The sequence below is a fragment of the Petromyzon marinus genome, chromosome 67 (genome assembly GCF_048934315.1).
Source record: "Petromyzon marinus isolate PM22_M1 ecotype Great Lakes invasive population chromosome 67, UKy_Petmar_22M1.pri1.0, whole genome shotgun sequence".
In the NCBI taxonomy this organism is placed as follows: Eukaryota; Metazoa; Chordata; class Hyperoartia; order Petromyzontiformes; family Petromyzontidae; genus Petromyzon; species Petromyzon marinus.
The window spans coordinates 857,501-873,659 of record NC_133733.1 but is presented as its reverse complement, the minus strand read 5'-3'; the positions used below and the strand labels follow the sequence as shown (position 1 = coordinate 873,659).

The following is a 16,159-nucleotide window of genomic DNA, read 5'->3' as shown; positions in this document are numbered from 1 at the left end:
GTGCGGTCAAGGGATGGCTCCCTATTGCTCAACCACGTTATGTATGCTGATGATTTGGTAATAGCTGCTCAGTCAGAGGAGGAGTTGGAGACGCTGCTGCTGAGACTGGAGCGTGCCACTAAGAGGTGGGGCCTTACCATAAGCCCCACCAAAACTAAGCACCTGCCTGGGTATTTTGTACCAACGGACACTCCACCCCCACAACTCCCAATCGGTTATGGGGCAGTTGTGGAGAGAGTGGAGAGTTTCCCATACCTGGGCAGTGTGCTTATGACTGGCTCCAGTTTAACAGCAGAGGTCTCACTCCGAATCAGTCGAGCGGAAATATCTTTTCATCGGTTGCGTAACGCTGTGTGGAAGCTACCTGGTCTGTTGCTCCGCACTAAGCTTCAGGTCTTCTCGGCCACGGTCATTCCCTCCCTTCTCTACGCTTGCGAAACGTGGACCCCCCTAATGGAACATCTTCGCCGGTGAGAAACATTTAGGCTGGCCTGCCTACGATACATCCTGGGTTTAACCAGACTGGATTGTGTGAGGAGCTCACAAATCCTTGAAAGATCTGGGCAAGGTCCCATCGGTGAGCTCCTCCGGCGGGCAAGGCTGCGATGGCTGGGTCATGTAGCCCGCATGCCCAGCCACCGCATGCCGAAACAGCTTTTGTTCGGCCGGATTGAGGGGGCTAAGGAGGCGCAGCACGGGCTAGAGAAGAGATGGAGTGATGTGGTACAGGAGGACGTGGAGCTGAGTGGACTTGCCAATGACTGGTACCAGCGGTGTCAAGATCGGCCTCTGTGAAGGACGCTACTGGGCAGTTGGAGGCAGTCACCCTCCAACAACAACGGAGGGCGGAGGAGCGACGCTCACAACAACGAGTGGAGCGCCGGGTGGCTAAAGCACAGCAGATTGCCACAGTAGGGGGCACAGGTGGTGCATCAGCCAGTCATCTCAGTCATCTCAGTCAGTCGACCTGTGGCACCTGGGTCTGCCCCGTGACCTCCTGCCAGCGGGCGTTCGACACTCCACGTGGCGTCAAGGTGCACATAGCCTGGCACAAGCGTCGTGGTGACGTCACCGCCACTTAGTGGCGAATGGCGGTTGTTGTTGTTGTTTGTGTGTGTGTGTTCTAGTGTGTGTGTGTGTTCTAGTGTGTGTGTGTGTTTTAGTGTGTGTTCTAGTGTGTGTGTGTGTTCTAGCGTGTGTGTGTGTTTTAGTGTGTGTGTGTGTTCTAGTGTGTGTGTGTTCTAGTGTGTGTGTGTGTTTTAGTGTGTGTGTGTGTGTTCTAGTGTGTGTGTGTGTGTTTTAGTGTGGAGGGTTGCGAAAGGATTGCAGCGCCGTCGGAGTTGCATGCGACCGAGTCGCGCGCGACCGAGCATCATCGCGTGCTGGCAGACAGTCCGTACACAACCGTTTGGATGATCGTGAGATATTTTTATTGAAAACGCGGAGCTTCGGCTCACAAAGGAACTCGATCCAAGCTACTCCCCACTGCTCCTAATGAACTCATCACAATTCGCATCGCAAACGGGGCTACCGTCCGATCTCTGATACAGAAATTATTTACACGTGCAGCACCTGGGGGCGCCACGGAGTCCAGGGAGATGTTGACTACCTCGCCAGGTGTGCAGGAGGTCGAGAGTTCAATCCAGTCCCTGACGACGTCTGCTGCTGCTGTTGCTACTGCTGCTACTGCTCCTACTGCTGCTACTGCTACTGCTGCTACTATTACTGCTGCTGCTACTGCTGCTACTACTGCTGTTGCTGCTACTGCTGCTACTACTACTGCTGCTGCTACTGCTGCTACTACTGCTGTTGCTGCTACTGCTGCTACTGCTGCTGCTGCTACTGCTGCTACTGCTGCTGCTACTGCTGCTACTACTGCTGCTGCTACTGCTGCTGCTACTGCTACTACTGCTGCTACTACTACTGCTTCTACTGCTACTACTGCTGCTACTGCTGCTACTGCTGCTACTACTACTGCTACTACTGCTGCTACTACTACTGCTGCTACTACTACTGCTGCTACTACTGCTGCTGCTACTACTGCTGCTGCTGTTACTGCTGCTACTGCTGCTGCTACTACTGCTGCTACTGCTGCTGCTGCTACTGCTGCTGTAGATTTGGAGTCTCCGTCTTTCTCCCCGTGGTCGCATCGACTTTTCTCCCGGTCCTTCGGTTTTTCCCCTCCACGTTAAGAATCAACATCGCCACGCGTTGAGAGTATTTGGCTACTGCTGTACATTTCCACTGCATGATGATGATGATCCAAGTCGTTGGGCAGCTATCGTTTGTGATGGCCCAGGGTCACTTCTGACAAAGGCTGTAGTTTAGTTTGAGTATGGGTCTCGGTGAGTATGGGTCTCTGTGGGCCTTCTATGGGTCTCTATGAGTCACCACGTGGTACACAGAGACAGCTGAGTCACCACGTGGTACACAGAGACAGCTGAGTCACCACGTGGTACACAGAGACAGCTGAGTCACCACGTGGTACACAGGGACAGGTGAGTCACCACGTGGTACACAGAGACAGCTGAGTCACCACGTGGTACACAGGGACAGCTGAGTCACCACGTGGTACAGAGACAGCTGAGTCACCACGTGGTACACAGGGACAGGTGAGTCACCACGTGGTACACAGAGACAGCTGAGTCACCACGTGGTACACAGAGACAGCTGAGTCACCACGTGGTACACAGAGACAGCTGAGTCACCACGTGGTACACAGAGACAGCTGAGTCACCACGTGGCACACAGGGACAGCTGAGTCACCACGTGGTACACAGGGACAGCTGAGTCACCACGTGGTACACAGGGACAGCTGAGTCACCACGTGGCACACAGGGACAGCTGAGTCACGACGTGGTACACAGGGACAGCTGAGTCACCACGTGGTACACAGGGACAGCTGAGTCACCACGTGGTACACAGGGACAGCTGAGTCACCACGTGACACACAGGGACAGCTGAGTCACCACGTGGTACACAGGGACAGCTGAGTCACCACGTGGCACACAGGGACAGCTGAGTCACCACGTGGTACACAGGGACAGCTGAGTCACCACGTGGTACACAGGGACAGCTGCGTCACCACGTGGCACACAGGGACAGCTGCATGACCACGTGACACAGGGACAGCTGAGTCACCACGTGGTACACAGGGACAGCTGAGTCACCACGTGGTACACAGGGACAGCTGAGTCACCACGTGGTACACAGGGACAGCTGAGTAACCACGTGGTACACAGAGACAGCTGAGTCACCACGTGGTACACAGGGACAGGTGAGTCACCACGTGGTACACAGAGACAACTGAGTCACCACGTGGTACACAGAGACAGCTGAGTCACCACGTGGCACACAGGGACAGCTGAGTCACCACGTGGCACACAGGGACAGCTGAGTCACCACGTGACACACAGGGACAGCTGAGTCACCACGTGGTACACAGGGACAGCTGAGTCACCACGTGGCACACAGGGACAGCTGAGTCACCACGTGGTACACAGGGACAGCTGAGTCACCACGTGGTACACAGGGACAGCTGAGTCACCACGTGGTACACAGGGACAGCTGAGTCACCACGTGACACACAGGGACAGCTGAGTCACCACGTGGTACACAGGGACAGGTGAGTCACCACGTGGTACACATAGACAGCTGAGTCACCACGTGGCACACAGGGACAGCTGAGTCACCACGTGGCACACAGGGACAGCTGAGTCACCACGTGACACACAGGGACAGCTGAGTCACCACGTGGTACACAGGGACAGCTGAGTCACCACGTGGCACACAGGGACAGCTGAGTCACCACGTGGTACACAGGGACAGCTGAGTCACCACGTGGTACACAGGGACAGCTGAGTCACCACGTGGTACACAGGGACAGGTGAGTCACCACGTGGTACACAGAGACAGCTGAGTCACCACGTGGCACACAGGGACAGCTGAGTCACCACGTGGCACACAGGGACAGCTGAGTCACCACGTGACACACAGGGACAGCTGAGTCACCACGTGGTACACAGGGACAGCTGAGTCACCACGTGGCACACAGGGACAGCTGAGTCACCACGTGGTACACAGGGACAGCTGAGTCACCACGTGGTACACAGGGACAGCTGAGTCACCACGTGGTACACAGGGACAGCTGAGTCACCACGTGACACACAGGGACAGCTGAGTCACCACGTGGTACACAGGGACAGCTGAGTCACCACGTGGCACACAGGGACAGCTGCGTCACCACGTGGCACACAGGGACAGCTGCATCACCACGTGACACACAGGGACAGCTGAGTCACCACGTGGTACACAGGGACAGCTGAGTCACCACGTGGTACACAGGGACAGCTGAGTCACCACGTGGTACACAGGGACAGCTGAGTAACCACGTGGTACACAGAGACAGCTGAGTCACCACGTGGTACACAGGGACAGGTGAGTCACCACGTGGTACACAGAGACAGCTGAGTCACCACGTGGTACACAGAGACAGCTGAGTCACCACGTGGCACACAGGGACAGCTGAGTCACCACGTGGCACACAGGGACAGCTGAGTCACCACGTGGTACAGAGCGACAGCTGAGTCACCACGTGGTACACAGAGACAGCTGAGTCACCACGTGGTACACAGGGACAGCTGAGTCACCACGTGACACACAGGGACAGCTGAGTCACCACGTGGTACACAGGGACAGCTGAGTCACCACGTGGCACACAGGGACAGCTGAGTCACCACGTGGTACACAGGGACAGCTGAGGCACCACGTGGTACACACCACCACCACCACACACCGCTTACTCATCTTGCCACGCAACTGCTTTGACCATTTCTGAGCGAGGAGTTGAGCGGCAAGAGGATGAGTGAGGGCGTGGCCATAATGCGTGACCACGCCCCATACAGCAATGGACCACGCCCCCCTTGTCTGCGTGAGTGGGTAAGCGAGCGTGTGAGAGGGTGAATGGGCGAGTGGATGATTGAGAGGGCAGCTGAATGGGTGAGTGAGTGAGTGGGTGAGTGAGTGGGTAAGCGAGCGTGTGAGAGGGTGAATGGGCGAGTGGATGATTGAGTGGGCAGCTGAATGGGTGAGTGAGTGGGTGAGTGGGTGAGTGAGTGGGTGGGTAAGCGAGCGTGTGAGAGGGTGAATGGGCGAGTGGATGATTGAGTGGGCAGCTGAATGGGTGAGTGAGTGGGTGAGTGGGTGAGTGAGTGGGTGGGTAAGCGAGCGTGTGAGAGGGTGAATGGGCGAGTGGATGATTGAGTGGGCAGCTGAATGGGTGAGTGAGTGGGTGAGTGAGTGGGTGAGTGAGTGGGTAAGCGAGCGTGTGAGAGGGTGAATGGGCGAGTGGATGATTGAGTGGGCAGCTGAATGGGTGAGTGAGTGGGTGAGTGGGTGAGTGAGTGGGTGGGTAAGCGAGCGTGAGAGGGTGAATGGGCGAGTGGATGATTGAGTGGGCAGCTGAATGGGTGAGTGAGTGAGTGGGTGAGTGAGTGGGTAAGCGAGCGTGTGAGAGGGTGAATGGGCGAATGGATGATTGAGTGGGCAGCTGAATGGGTGAGTGAGTGAGTGAGTGCGTGAGTGAGTGGGTAAGCGAGCGTGTGAGAGAGTGAATGGGCGAGTGGATGATTGAGTGGGCAGCTGAATGGGTGAGTGAGTGGGTGAGTGGGTGAGTGAGTGGGTGGGTAAGCGAGCGTGTGAGAGGGTGAATGGGCGAGTGGATGATTGAGTGAGCAGCTGAATGGGTGAGTGAGTGGGTGAGTGGGTGAGTGAGTGGGTGGGTGGGTAAGCGAGCGTGTGAGAGGGTGAATGGGCGAGTGGATGATTGAGTGGGCAGCTGAATGGGTGAGTGAGTGAGTGGGTGAGTGAGTGGGTAAGCGAGCGTGTGAGAGGGTGAATGGGCGAATGGATGATTGAGTGGGCAGCTGAATGGGTGAGTGAGTGAGTGAGTGCGTGAGTGAGTGGGTAAGCGAGCATGTGAGAGGGTGAATGGGCGAGTGGATGATTGAGTGGGCAGCTGAATGGGTGAGTGAGTGAGTGCGTGAGTGAGTGGGTAAGCGAGCATGTGAGAGGGTGAATGGGCGAGTGGATGATTGAGTGGGCAGCTGAATGGGTGAGTGAGTGAGTGGGTGAGTGAGTGAGTGTATGTGTGAGTGAGTGGGTGAGTGAGTGAGTGAGTGGCTATGTGAGTGAGTGACTGTATGTGTGAGTGACTGTGTGAGTGAGTGTATGTGTTAGTGAGTGGCTGTGTGAGTGAGTGACTGTGTGAGTGAGTGACTGTGTGAGTGAGTGACTGTGTGAGTGAGTGTGTGAGTGAATGACTGTGTGAGTGAGTGACTGTGTGAGTGACTGTGTGAGTGAGTGAGTGTATGAGTGAGTGAGTGGCTGTGTGAGTGAGTGACTGTGTGAGTGAGTGAGTGTATGAGTGACTGTGTGAGTGAGTGAGTGTATGTGTGTGTGTGAGTGGCTGTATGTGTGAGTGAGTGGCTGTGTGAGTGAGTGACTGTGTGAGTGAGTGTGTGACTGTATGAGTGTATGTGTGTGTGGGTGAGTGGCTGTGTGACTATGAGTGTATGTGTGAGTGAGTGACTGTGTGAGTGAGTGAGTGACTGTGTGAGTGACTGTGTGAGTGAGTGAGTGACTGTGTGTGTGGGTGAGTGACTGTGTGAGTGGGTGAGTGACTGTGTGTGTGGGTAAGTGACTGTGTGAGTGGGTGAGTGACTGTGTGTGTGGGTGAGTGACTGTGTGAGTGAGTGAGTGACTGTGTGAGTGTATGTGTTAGTGTGTGAGTGAGTGTATGAGTGAGTGAGTGACTGTGTGAGTGTATGTGTTAGTGTGTGAGTGAGTGTATGAGTGAGTGAGTGACTGTATGAGTGTATGTGTTAGTGACTGTGTGACTGTGTGTGTGAGTGAGTGTGTGAGTGAGTGACTGTGTGACTGTATGAGTGTATGTGTTAGTGACTGTGTGACTGTGTGTGTGAGTGAGTGTATGAGTGAGTGAGTGACTGTATGAGTGTATGTGTTAGTGTGTGTGACTGTATGAGTGTATGAGTGTATGTGTTAGTGAGTGTATGTGTTAGTGAGTGAGTGACTGTATGAGTGTATGTGTTAGTGTGTGTGACTGTATGAGTGTATGAGTGTGTGAGTGACTGTGTGAGTGAGTGAGTGTATGTGTTAGTGTGTGAGTGTGTGTGTGAGTGAGTGTGTGAGTGAGTGACTGTGTGACTGTATGAGTGTATGTGTTAGTGACTGTGTGACTGTGTGTGTGAGTGAGTGTGTGAGTGAGTGACTGTGTGACTGTATGAGTGTATGTGTTAGTGAGTGTGACTGTATGAGTGTATGAGTGTATGTGTTAGTGAGTGTATGTGTTAGTGAGTGAGTGACTGTATGAGTGTATGTGTTAGTGTGTGTGACTGTATGAGTGTGTGAGTGTGTGAGTGAGTGTATGTGTTAGTGTGTGAGTGTGTGAGTGAGTGTGTGTGTGAGTGAGTGTGTGAGTGAGTGACTGTGTGACTGTATGAGTGTATGTGTTAGTGAGTGTATGTGTTAGTGAGTGAGTGACTGTATGAGTGTATGTGTTAGTGTGTGTGACTGTATGAGTGTGTGAGTGTGTGAGTGACTGTGTGAGTGAGTGAGTGTGTGAGTGAGTGTATGTGTTAGTGTGTGAGTGAGTGTGTGTGTGAGTGAGTGAGTGTGTGAGTGAGTGACTGTGTGACTGTATGAGTGTATGTGTTAGTGAGTGTGTGACTGTGTGTGTGAGTGAGTGTGTGAGTGTATGTGTTAGTGTGTGAGTGTGTGAGTGAGTGTGTGAGTGAGCGAGTGACTGTGTGACTGTATGAGTGTATGTGTTAGTGAGTGTATGTGTGTGTGAGTATCCACGCTCAGTAGAATGTGAGCTGCTTGTCAGCTGGCACGCCGTACGTCTCTTTGTGCTTCTCGAACAGCGCCGTGAGCCGCTCCAGGTAGTGCTCGTGGAGCCGCGTGATGTCGTCAGCACTAGGACTCGGGGTCAGCTCCACTGCGATCGGCTCCCCCACTACAGAGACAAAGATCCCCCGTGTAGCCTCAACAGACTGTTGGGGCAAGTGCTGTTAGCGAGCAGCACCTACAGAGACAAAGGTCCCCCGCGTAGCCTCAGCAGATTGTTGGGGCAAGTGCTGTTAGCGAGGAGCACCTTTGAAGGTAGACACAGACAAAGGTCCCCCGTGTAGCCTCAGCAGACTGTTGGGGCAAGTGCTGTTAGCGAGGAGCACCTACTGTGGCACACGAGGGGGAAGATGGCCAGCATCACACTGTAGTGTAGTGTGGATGACGGTACGGCGTGCTAGTGTGACACCCACCGACAGTGTCGTAGTGTGACACCCACCCACAGTGTGGTAGTGTGACACCCACCCACGGTGTGGTAGTGTGACACCCACCCACAGTGTGGTAGTGTGACACCCACCCACAGTGTGGTAGTGTGACACCCACCCACGGTGTTGTAGTGTGACACCCACAGTGTGGTAGTGTGACACCCACAGTGTGGTAGTGTGACACCCACAGTGTGGTAGTGTGACACCCACAGTGTGGTAGTGTGACACCCACAGTGTGGTAGTGTGACACCCACCCACAGTGTGGTAGTGTGACACCCACCCACAGTGTGGTAGTGTGACACCCACCCACAGTGTGGTAGTGTGACACCCACCCACAGTGTGGTAGTGTGACACCCACCCACGGTGTTGTAGTGTGACACCCACAGTGTGGTAGTGTGACACCCACAGTGTGGTAGTGTGACACCCACAGTGTGGTAGTGTGACACCCACAGTGTGGTAGTGTGACACCCACCCACAGTGTGGTAGTGTGACACCCACCCACAGTGTGGTAGTGTGACACCCACAGTGTGGTAGTGTGACACCCACAGTGTGGTAGTGTGACACCCACCCACAGTGTGGTAGTATGACACCCACCCACGGTGTGGTAGTGTGACACCCACCCACAGTGTGGTAGTGTGACACCCACCCACAGTGTGGTAGTGTGACACCCACCCACGGTGTTGTAGTGTGACACCCACCCACAGTGTGGTAGTGTGACAACCACCCACAGTGTGGTAGTGTGACACCCACCCACGGTGTGGTAGTGTGACACCCACGGTGTGGTAGTGTGACACCCACGGTGTGGTAGTGTGACACCCACAGTGTGGTAGTGTGACACCCACCCACAGTGTGGTAGTGTGACACCCACCCACGGTGTTGTAGTGTGACACCCACAGTGTGGTCGTGTGACACCCACCCACAGTGTGGTAGTGTGACACCCACGGTGTTGTAGTGTGACACCCACCCACGGTGTGGATGGCGGTGCGGTAGGGCAGCAGGCCAAAGCTGTACTGGAAGACTCCGCGGGCGTGGAAGAGCGGCAGCGCCACCCCCATGAGGCCCTGCAGACGCTCCTGGGCGGCGCGCAGCCACGAGCCACGCGGGTTGCCCACCTGCTGGAAGAGCTCGTTCTCGCCAAACGAGAACACCGGCACCAGCTGGGCCCTGCGGGTCAGGCCGATGGAGAAGGAGAGGGGGGGAACGGCAGCCGGCCGACGGTGCCAGGGCCCGTGTCAACAACAGCGATGACAGCCGCGCTGACGACGGCAACGGCCACTGGAACCGCCGATCACCACCAAGTGGCGGCGGCGGCACGTTCAGTGTCGAAGGCTCGCTTGCAGGCGGGAGGCCGCGGCGGAGGCCCAGCGGGTGCCATGGTTTTTTGACTGCTGTGCCAGGCCAGGTGCAGGTGGCGGGCACGGGGACGGACCCAGCAGGTGCCTTGGGCCCACCAACTGAGATGACTGGCAGATGCGCCGCCTGTAGTGCCCCAGTAGATCTCTGTACAGTGTTGCGGTGATAGTAGATCTCTGTACAGTGTTGCGGTGACAGTAGATCTCTGTACAGTGTTGCGGTGACAGTAGATCTCCGTACAGTGTTGCGGTGACAGTAGATCTCTGTACAGTGTTGCGGTGGTGGTGGATCCCGGTACTGTGTTACAGTGGTGGTGGATCTCGGTACATTGTGTCAATGTTCGTATCGCAGACATATCTCAGCGCAGTGTTGCAGTGACGGTGGATCCCGGTACTGTGTTACAGTCGCGGTGTTGCAACGTTACAGCGTCCATGAATGCAGACCTCAATACAGTGCCGCGGTTACGGTAGATGCCGGTACAGTGCCAGTGACAGCAGGTCACCTGGAAACCTTTCGGCCCAGTTGCACCGCAGCTTTGCAACTTTCCGTGACCTCTGCACCCTGCCCAGTACCACCGCATCGAGGCCTCGTGAGTCTCCTCCCAGGACACCCATCTCTGGCCTCCGTATCCAAGACTCCGTCTCATCTTCTTTGGTTCTTTCGGTAAAGTCACCACGTAGAATGAGAATAAAATAATAAAATAAAACAATGAAATTCTCACGACGTTTCGGCCACAACACCAGTAGCCGTCCTCAGGTTGAAGAAACAGGACTGTCCAGAAGACAACTCAAGCGCTGTCCTTCTGGACAGTCCTGTTTCTTCACCTGAGGACGGCTACTGGTGTTGTGGCCGAAACGTCGTGAGAATTTCATAGTTTTATTTTATTATTTTATTATTTTATTCTCATTCTACGTGGTGACTTTACCGAAAGAACCAAAGAAGATGAATCCTTGCAGTCACGAAAACTTTTTAATCGAAACTCCGTCTTATCTTACACTTGCGTACATTTATACGGCGCCTTAAGATTTGCAAGGCACTTTTACGGAAGACTATAAAATTGTGCGCGAGATGGTAGCGTGACACGTAGGCTTTCCGCCAAACAATATCATTCGTAATGGAAGGTTTTTTTTGTTGGGTTGGATTGCGCAAGTATCATTGCGTCGTTCACCAAAGTCGTACCCGGATCGTAAATGTAGTGGTTTTTAACTCTCCAACACACAAACAGTTAGTGCTAAACTCGTTACTAATTGGCACGTTTTGTTAAATTGGCGTACCTTACTTATTGGCTGCGATGGCTGGTGGCGGGTTAAGGACAGAACATTTATATGTACGTGATCTTACCCAAAAAAACCCTCTACTATGAAGAGAGCAGTGGTTGAGTTAAAGATCGGAGTTTGTTAAAGGTGGTGGTAGGATTGGTTATTAAACTATTTTTTTTATCTTACCAGGTAAGGCCCACTGAGCTACGTAAGAGCTCTTTGTCAGAAGCCACCTATCACAAATGATAGCTCAGCGAAGTGGCCTATCATCACATGGAAATGCATAGCGACCGCGAGGAGAGAGGCAAGCGTAAGGGTCAGGATCGAGCCCACGACCTCCTGCATACCAGGCGAGGGACTTAACGTCTCCTAGCCACCGTGGCCCCGGTGGCTAGGAGACGTTACATGGTGGTAGGACGGGGTGTAGGGGAGTGAGGTGAAGGGGAATAAACTGATCTCAGTTCCGGAAGGGTTGGTGGAGAGGCAGCGGCATGACATCCAGGGTTGGAGAGCGATGAAGCAGTCGGAAATGTGGGAGGCGGGGTGAGGGGGGTAAAAGGAGGGACAGAAATCTGGGTGCTGTCGGCTAAGGAAGTTGCGGCGGTGGAAAGCGATGGCGTCTTTACTCTCTGGTTGTAAGAACAGGGGTTTTCCCCCTTTTTCATGGCAACAAAACTGAAAACCTTTTAACGAGGATTCATGTTTACCGCATTAACCACAATACCTGCAGTCAAAATGCAAACAAAAAATAATACTATGATAATAAATGCATTGTCCTTGAAACTGATTGGTCCACACCAAGGGACGGCTTTCTTTTGAGCCTCGACCCAATTGGTGCTCGACCAGATGACGCCAAAAGGCATCACACAGCTCAAAGACAATGCCACTATCAAAGTAATGAGGGCTCGGGGTGAGCATCTACATCATTAGACCTCCTTTGCCAGTACCAAAATGTAATAATAGGGTGGTTTTTCCCCTTTTTTCTGGCAACAAAACTGAAAACCTTTTAACGAGGATTCATGTTTACCGCATTAACCACAATACCTGCAGTCAAAATGCAAACAAAAAACACACTATGATAATATTTGTGGCATTGTCCTTGAAACCGATTGGTCCACACCAAGGGACGGCTTCATTTCTTTTGAGCCTTTCGGCAAAGTCACGTGGGCATAACACAGAAAATAAATTAAATCACGATGTTTCGTTGCAACACAATAATTTCAGCGTCAGCTAAACAAATGCTCTTGCTGTAGTTTTCACACCTGATGACGATTGCTCGTGTTGCAATCGAAACGTCGTGGCTTAATTTATTTATTTAATCTTTCATACCCACTCCGTGATGACTTTACCGAAAGAACCACAGGGTATGGATCCCTGCAGTCACGAAAACTTCAGATCTAGAATGATGGCAGCTTCCGGAGGTGAGACGCAGAGGGGGGAAGAGGCGGAGAGTCCTGGGACGGACCGCCCTGGGGGTCAGCGACGAGGGAGGGAGGGGAGCTGGAGGGGTTGAAAGAAAGCCAGAGGGAGCGCGTGAAGAGAGAGCCAAGGCTGGAGCCAGGAGAGCAGCGGTGCTGGAGACGGTGCCGGATTATCCGAGTAGCAAAAGTAGCGACAAATTGCAGCTGCGGGCCCCGCACTTTCAAGGGCCCCGCGCTCAATTATTTGACGCTATCAATTCCGGTTCAGCGATTCTGCACTTGCTCTATTACTATAGTACTATACTGCCTTCAACTTTTATGAACGAACTGGGTGTTTAAGGTTAGCGATTTGTTGTATCATCTGGCTGTAGAGCAAATGACAAAATTCAATTACTTTGCTACGCGAGTAAAAAAAAAATGTGTGTTTCAATATTGATGCGCTTTAAAACATTTTTTTTAGGGCCCCTTTGTAACATAAACTCGTGGCCCCGCACGAGGAGCTTCACCCGGCACTGGCTGGAGATACCGAGACTGGAGGAGAGTGTGGGAAGGAGCGGGGGGATGATAGGCTATTACGATTGGGGGGGGGGGGGCTATTCAATATGCGACTGTGGGCCCCCCTTCTTCCTTCTGACTCACTTTGACGGAATTAGCTGCGACGAATGTTTTGTTTTTGACCCCGTATAGGCGATAACACGCAGGCTATAGCTACGTAGAGAATAGTTTAGTTGCACCGTGCATTGGGGTTTAGAGGAAGACAGTCTCATTAATACAGGGACTCCTGTTCGTAAGTCGATTTGTTCATAAACATGTTGTACGACGTGCACACTGAACACGGGGAATGGCTTTAAAAGTTGTTTAATAGCCTGTAGATGTAGATGCCACTGGTTCTTCACGTTCTGTAGATGTAGATGCCACTGGTTCTTCACGCTCTGCAGATGTAGATGCCACTGGTTCTTCACGTTCTTCAGATGTAGATGCCACTGGTTCTTCACGCTCTGTAGATGTAGATGCCACTGGTTCTTCACGTTCTGCAGATGTACTGTAGATGCCACTGGTTCTTCACGTTCTACAGATGTAGATGCCACTGGTTCTTCACGTTGTGCAGACGTAGATGCCGCTGGTTCTTCACGCTCTGTAGATGTAGATGCCACTGGTTCTTCACGCTCTGCAGATGTAGATGCCACTGGTTCTTCACGTTCTGCAGATGTAGATGCCACTGGTTCTTCACGTTCTGTAGATGTATATGCCACTGGTTCTTCACGTTCTGCAGATGTAGATGCCACCGATTCTTCACGTACTGTAGATGTAGATGCCACTGGTTCTTCACGTTCTGCAGATGTAGACGCCACTGGTTCTTCACGTTCTTCAGATGTAGATGCCACTGGTTCTTCACGTTCTGCAGATGTAGATACCACTGGTTCTTCACGTTCTGCAGATGTAGATGCCACTGGTTCTTCACTTTCTGCAGATGTAGATGCCACTGGTTCTTCACGTTCTGCAGATGTAGATGCCACTGGTTCTTCACGTTCTGCAGATGTAGATGACACTGGTTCTTCACGTTCTGCAGATGTAGATGCCACTGGTTCTTCACGTTCTGTAGATGTAGATGCCACTGGTTCTTCATGTTCTGTAGATGTATATGCCACTGGTTCTTCATGTTCTGCAGATGTACTGTAGATGCCACTGGTTCTTCACGTTCTGCTGATGCCACTGGTTCTTCGTGTTCTGCAGATGTAGATGCCACTGGTTTTTCACGTTCTACAGATGTAGATGCCACTGGTTCTTCACGTTCTGCAGATGTAGATGCCACTGGTTCTTCACGTTCTACAGATGTAGATGCCACTGGTTCTTCACATTCTGTAGATGTAGATGCAACTGGTTCTTCACGTACTGTAGATGTAGATGCCACTGGTTCTTCACGTTCTGCAGATGTAGATGCCACTGGTTCTTCACGTTCTGCAGATGTAGATGCCACTGGTTCTTCACGTTCTGCAGATGTAGATGCCACTGGTTCTTCACGTTCTGCAGATGTAGATGCCACTGGTGCTTCACGTTCTGCAGATGTAGATGCCACTGGTTCTTCACGTTCTGCAGATGTAGATGCCACCACCGCCATCTATTGCACGGCAGCTGACCTTACGACTCTTGGGTCCGAACAGGCAACTGGACATACGAACAGGTTTATTCGTATCTCTGAAAGTTCGTAAATCTAATGTTCGTAAGTAGAGGAGTCCTTGTACAAAGATTTAAAAGTAACAACTCACAATTAAGTTGTCGTGCATCTTGCTTTCATGCCAGCCCCGTCGGTCTAGGATTTCCTTAAAGGGGGTTGGTGGATCGCGTAACTTGATGCTGCTCTATTGATTACGATGATAGCCAGACGACTCAATGGGGCTTGGTCCAGGCCAGACCGCAGCCCATTTTTCATGAATATTTTGTTGTTGTCGTTGAAGAATGTTTCTCAACATTTTTGCCAATTGTTTACATCTCGTGTTGATTTGGGTAACCTCCTTGTGGCCGCCTGGGCCCCTACATGTCCCATCACACTGCCGCACCCAAAGACAAAGATCCCCCGTACAGCCTTTACAGACTGTTGGGCCAAGTGCTGTTAGCGAACGCCTATGAAGGCCGCAACTGTGCATGAGGGGGTGGGTAAGGCCAGCACCACGCCCAGCCGCCCGGGTATTCATTTGAGGCCGAGTCGACCTCGGGGAGGCCCAGGACCGGTTCAGGTAATCGTCACCGTCTGTTGGCCGTGAGCGGGAATCGAACCCGGGTCGCCGAGTTCGTAGTGTGGAGTAGCGCCGACCGCTACACCGCCCCCCCCCCCCCCCCGCTCCCTTGACGGAGCGCTGGAGTCTGCGCTTGCATCCCGAGCTGTTAGGGCTGCGCCAATGTTGGCGTGATGATGACCGAGCGGCTTTCCGACTGCCTGTGGTTAACGTTGACCCTGACTTGTGGCTTCTTGCGTTTGGTCGTTGCCCTGTAGCTCCTCGGGCGGGGAGTGGGGGGGGGTAAGAAAACAGCTTTGCATAGTCCAACGTGCAGCTCCTTACCAAGCCCTGCTGCTGCTGCTGCTGCTCGACTTCACCAAGACCTGACCCCTTGGCCCACCGAATCCGATGACCCTGACAGGACCGCCGGGGGGGGGCGCTCGAGACAACAACGGCCAAGGCTTCGTTTGTGCAAACTTGCCCCCGGTTTATTGTGCACGTGGACAAGTGGCGATGATTAGAGGTTTGTTTTTGTTGGGTTAGGCCCCGTCAAACCCGCCACTGCCCGACACAGTGAGCATTGTGGCACGTAAACAAGCCGTGGCAACAGTTGGCTGCGTCGGGCGGTGGCGGGTTTCACGACGCAGTTTTAAATGTTTACGCGATTTCACCCAAAAAAAGCCTCTGTTATGGACAACATTGGTCGCGAATGGCCTACAACTACTAGCAAGTGTTAAGCTGACAACGTTCGGCGGTGAGGTTGATGATTTAAAGTCCGTAGGCCAAGCGGTCCTGCCCTGTTGAGGGCGAGTAGAGGCCTCCTCTCCGAGTTCGTGGATTGGCGAGACTTGTCGGCTGTGGTGCACGGTGTGCTCCACCCCACGGGCACATAGGGTGGCTTCGCTCTCATGCCTCCGTCGCTGGGGGTTGACGAGGCATTGGCCGTGACCACTCCTGAACCTGTTGGAGGGTGGACCGCTCCTTCCGGGTGGAGGTTGATAACAAGGTTGATAATAACTATGGAGATTATCCATGAGGCGTGGAGATTAAAGCAATCT

The 16,159-nt window shown here is 53.0% G+C and overlaps 1 protein-coding gene across 2 annotated transcripts in view; it reads right to left on the bottom strand.

Moving 5' to 3' along the window:
• Nucleotides 1–1,407: 1,407 nt before the first annotated feature.
• LOC116956785 (2-acylglycerol O-acyltransferase 2-A-like) overlaps nucleotides 1,408–16,159 on the bottom strand; it is a 45,148-nt gene continuing 30,396 nt past the window's right edge. For both annotated transcript variants that reach the window (XM_032978610.2, XM_076054685.1), the window contains exons 6-7: nucleotides 9,316–9,515; nucleotides 1,408–8,035 (exon numbers count right to left, since the gene is read on the bottom strand). In XM_032978610.2, coding sequence (XP_032834501.1) covers nucleotides 7,881–8,035; nucleotides 9,316–9,515 — 355 coding nt within the window. In that variant the 3' untranslated portion in view covers nucleotides 1,408–7,880. The remainder of the gene's footprint in view (nucleotides 8,036–9,315; nucleotides 9,516–16,159) is intronic.